Source organism: Lissotriton vulgaris, unplaced genomic scaffold (assembly GCF_964263255.1).
Source record: "Lissotriton vulgaris unplaced genomic scaffold, aLisVul1.2 SCAFFOLD_2862, whole genome shotgun sequence".
NCBI lineage: Eukaryota > Metazoa > Chordata > Amphibia > Caudata > Salamandridae > Lissotriton > Lissotriton vulgaris.
The window spans coordinates 139,391-143,573 of NW_028246378.1; the positions used below are offsets into that span (position 1 = coordinate 139,391).

The following is a 4,183-nucleotide window of genomic DNA, read 5'->3' on the forward strand; positions in this document are numbered from 1 at the left end:
CACTATCCCTGAATATTAGATGCAAACACATTTAGAATTTGAACTAGTGCGACTGTGCACTGTCAGTGACCTGCCAAAAGAGGATATGAAAGAGCTGAAATTAAATCATAAATTCAAATATGTTCCGGATGGAGCCCCCCCAAAAATATTTGGCCCTGGGGCCCCCATTAAAATGTCTCTTTCCATTCACTCAGCAAAAATAGTTGCTGCGAATGTACCCATTGTAATAGTGAAAACTTCATGTGCTCTGCTGCCACCTTGTGGCCACCTGAAATTGACCGCTGTGTATATTTGACTTTTTCCAGTCCAAAGACTGTTTTTTTTGTTTCCAAAAATTGAACTTCTTTAACCTGAAAGCAAAGTATACCAACTTCGTGCACAGAGGAGCTCCAAGGCAGAACACGGGGAGTATGTGGTGTCTACAACATCGCTGAGAGATATCCGTGTCTTTCCATGGAAATATCAAAATATGACACTGCCGGTAGACCAGGCCACTGAAGAGGGGCAATCTTGGTTCAACAGCTCTCATTTTTGTGTAGTTTTGGTGACATTTTTTAATAAGGGATTTGGTAGTGAATTGTTTTTATGTTTTTTCCGGGAGTGATTCTTTAAATATAGTTGACACTATGCGGTGTCCCGTGTTTTTACTGACACGTACATGACACTCTAGATCACCTTCAACCTCCCCCCCCCCTTCAAATCCATGTAGTTTTTTTTACACAGCAGCACATTTTAGAATATAAAATAAGTAACCAGAAAAGTTAAATGCAGTTCAATCAGATTTTATTTTTGTATTTGCAAAACATTTCTGCAACTCCATAGCTCGGAAAATATTCCCAGTACAGATCACAGCTACCAAACTGTTTACAAACACATCCCACAGGGATTCGTTTTTTACAGAATCTAACACAGAAGAGAGATTCAGCATAAATATTATGCATGCAGAACTTTTCATAGAAATGTACAGACATATCAGTTCTCAACAGAACACGGCGCTGTCTCACTCTTCCTACAGGGAAGTCAAAAGGGGTTAGCGCCAAAGCAGTTGACCACATAAAATGATGCAAACAGAACGTTTCATAGAAAATATTCAGTAAACAATATCTTACTGCACAACAGCTGTTACTCTTTTTCCCAAAAAGAAATCAGACAATACACGGGTTTAAAAAAAACCCCTAGTTACTACACTGCAAATCACCTACAGTTGTAGGTACATACATTGAAGAATATCTCCTACGTAGTATTCTTGAGTTAACATGTAACTCGTATACATTTCATGCACTTGAATTTTCTATAAAAGTCATAGAATAGAATCTCAAGCTGAATGTTTCCATCTTCACAGAAGCAAGTTACAAAATGCACAAAAACGGCATATTGACATTTTACTGAAAATTGCAAAACGCAAAAAATAAAACATTTTGACAGAGCTTTTGCTACTCAATCACAATAAAATTAGCATTATATCAGTGTATGTATGCACTGAAAAGCGATCTGCCCTCGTTCTACATGATGCTTTACAAGGGCTGGGGAATGGTTTCTCTGGCAAAACGAGATACTCATTCTGTTTACAAAAATAAACAAAGAAACTTCACTGAAGTTAACATTTTTTTTAAAATGCCCCTTTCCAATAATGTTTTACATGACATATTTCTTCCCAGAAGACTTTCTTGTGGTTATTTTTGAAATTTCACTCAAATGTTCTGTTTGAATATTGTTCTGTTATGTCTTTGCAGGTATAAGATCACTACAGAACAGAAAACAAATTCGAGGTCTGCTTCTTTTGATTCGATCTTAAGAATATCTGCCTATAAGGCAATATTTCATAAAGGTCTTTCGAATCTGTCTGGGTAGGACAAAAAATATGAATTGGGACAGAACTCAGTGCAGGGAACACAGGCAACACAGTAGCCTTTGGTAGACCTGCTCGACTTTACTCCTGGTGTAAGATCTAACAGTGAAATTGATGTAGATTCTGCTGTCATCTTACAAGCCTTAAAGTCCAGTCTAAACACCTCATAGAAGTTATGCTAAAAAAATTACAACCTTCAACAGATTAAGCAACACAATCAAACTTTCCAAGTCTCTTCCCTAAGTTTTGCGAACAGTCGCACTGAAGAGCACTGACCCATTCCTCACGAATGGCTTCCTAGTCCTGCTTGGGAGCAGTCTCTCCCTTTGGGAGAAATTCGGTGGCCATCCAGGCACCTTCACGCTGGATGGAAGGAAAGCAGCCTTTCCTACTAATAGAGAGGAAGGGGGGACTTGTGGATTAAAGTCATAGGTTCCTCTGGAGTCCAAGGCAGCGAGTGCCCTCTTGGAAGTCCTTGTGCTGTTACCAGGGTCTCCACACTGGGGCGGCGGCGGTGGGGGACAAAGCTTCCTGCTTGGTTGGCGTCTGGTAGGAAGGATAGACGGCTGGGGAGACAGGGAGTCCGGGCTCTGTCTTGACAGGGCGAGGAGGGCCTTGAAAGTGGCCCAGGAGTTTGAGCTGGGCCTCGGGGGTGGCGGCGTGGTGAGACAGGAACAGCAAGGCCTCCTTCAAGCAGTGCGAGAAGCCTTCTCGGTAGTCCTGCTGAGGGCTCTTTTGGCCAATGGTCACTGCTGGAAAAAAGTTAAAAGTTGTGGTTAGAAAAGATGCAAAATAAAGAGTTTGATGCAAAGAATTAGCCTCATACAAACACTGACAAAGCCAATAGTGTTGCCTTTTTTCGGGAAACATGTTTGTTCGGTGTCCTCACACACAAGCCCAAATAGTAAAATGGGACAGTGGGGGCAGAGCAAAGGACACTCAAAGAAAGGGGAAAAGTCCTTCCCTAAAATGTTAATAACTTGGAGATAAAGTAATGTCCAAGTCTGAGTATTAAGTACCACTGTAGCGAGGAGGACAACTCATACCTGCAATAGAGGTAAATAACTATATAAAGAAACTATCTTTTTCAATAATTCACTGCACGTTTAAGGGAGAGATAACTAATAATAGGACAGGCAATGCAGACTAGACATTACACAAGAACAAGGCCTGAGCTGGAGACCAAATAGAGCTAAGGAGAGAGGGGACAGGCTGGATGTGGCTTCCTCTTCATTGATAGTCATAAAAAGCAGTGTGCAGTCACAGAGATCTGCTAGGAATACTTACTTCGGTGTCTGGCCAAGTATTCCACTGCGGTCTCCAGGATGTCTGCTTTCTCGAGCTTGGTGTTGGCCTCCTGGGCCCTGAACTCCTTCGCCAGGAGCAGCTTCAGCTTCTCGATGCTGCAGTTAATACGGTCCCGGCGCATCTTTTCCACAATTGGTTTCCTCAGCTGTAAGGGAGAGAAAGAAAGGTCATCGTTAGTTAAAAAGTCAGCCAGCCAAGACATGGAACATCTGTAATAAACGTAGGCCTGTGTTTTAACATCATTGCTATAGCTAGGGCAAGAGACTCGAATCCTATCTTAACAAACTTTGTGATCTTGGGCAAATAACCGTATGTCTTTCTACCGCCCCTGTGTCCCGGTTATAGACAAAAGCTGGGAGCGGTAAGAAACCGACTTTATCTAGAACTCTTAAGAATGCCAGAATCGTGTTTAGTGTTTGGGGCAGCAGAATAGTCGTTAGACTCAATCTCTCTTAAGGCTATTAACGGTTATAAAAATCTCTATTAAGGAAGATATGCAAAACACAACATTTTAGCATTAATTTAACTGTAGCACAATCTACAAAACTGCTCATAAGCAAAGGGCCAGGGCATGTCAGTTGGCGGGAAGCTTACCTTAGTTTTCTGCTTGGAGGGCAGGATTTGCACGACAGCAATGGAGGGCGCCATGACAGCAGAGTTCGTCAGAGGGAGCGAGCAGGCAGAGTCTGGCCAGGCAGAGAGGCGGGAGTGAGTCTGAGGAGAAGCCTCTGCGCACCTCTATTTATACTCCGGCGGCGGCAGGCCAGGGCCTGGGTGCCCGGCTCCTCGGCGGTTCCCACACTCGGCAGCCAATGGCCTGCTGTCAGCTGCACAAAGCAGCGCCTCCCTTACAGCATGCTAAATTGTCTGTGAATTGCCCGGGGATAATGGGCAGGCCCCCGGGAGGAGCAGGTGGACTGTGAGCGGAGACAATGGGGCAGCCTTCAGAGGGGGCCGTCACGACGTGGGAAAGCGATCTCCAGAGTTATCCTACGGCCTGTGCCTGGCGGTGAGAAGACCCCGCGA

At 43.8% G+C, this 4,183-nt stretch overlaps 1 protein-coding gene across 2 annotated transcripts; it reads right to left on the reverse strand.

Moving 5' to 3' along the window:
• Nucleotides 1–773: 773 nt before the first annotated feature.
• On the reverse strand, nucleotides 774–3,856 carry LOC147665971 (transcription factor HES-5-like). 2 transcript variants are annotated; one of them, XM_086949364.1, is made up of 3 exons: nucleotides 3,752–3,856; nucleotides 3,137–3,302; nucleotides 774–2,598 (listed from the first exon to the last, which is right to left on the reverse strand). In XM_086949364.1, exons 1-3 carry the CDS (start codon nucleotides 3,803–3,805, stop codon nucleotides 2,333–2,335), a joined length of 486 nt encoding a protein of 161 aa, XP_086805490.1. In that variant the 5' UTR covers nucleotides 3,806–3,856; the 3' UTR covers nucleotides 774–2,332. The 2 variants fall into 2 exon arrangements, with proteins under 2 accessions (XP_086805490.1, XP_086805489.1); XM_086949363.1 differs by having other exon boundaries at nucleotides 774–2,601.
• Nucleotides 3,857–4,183: the final 327 nt, after the last annotated feature.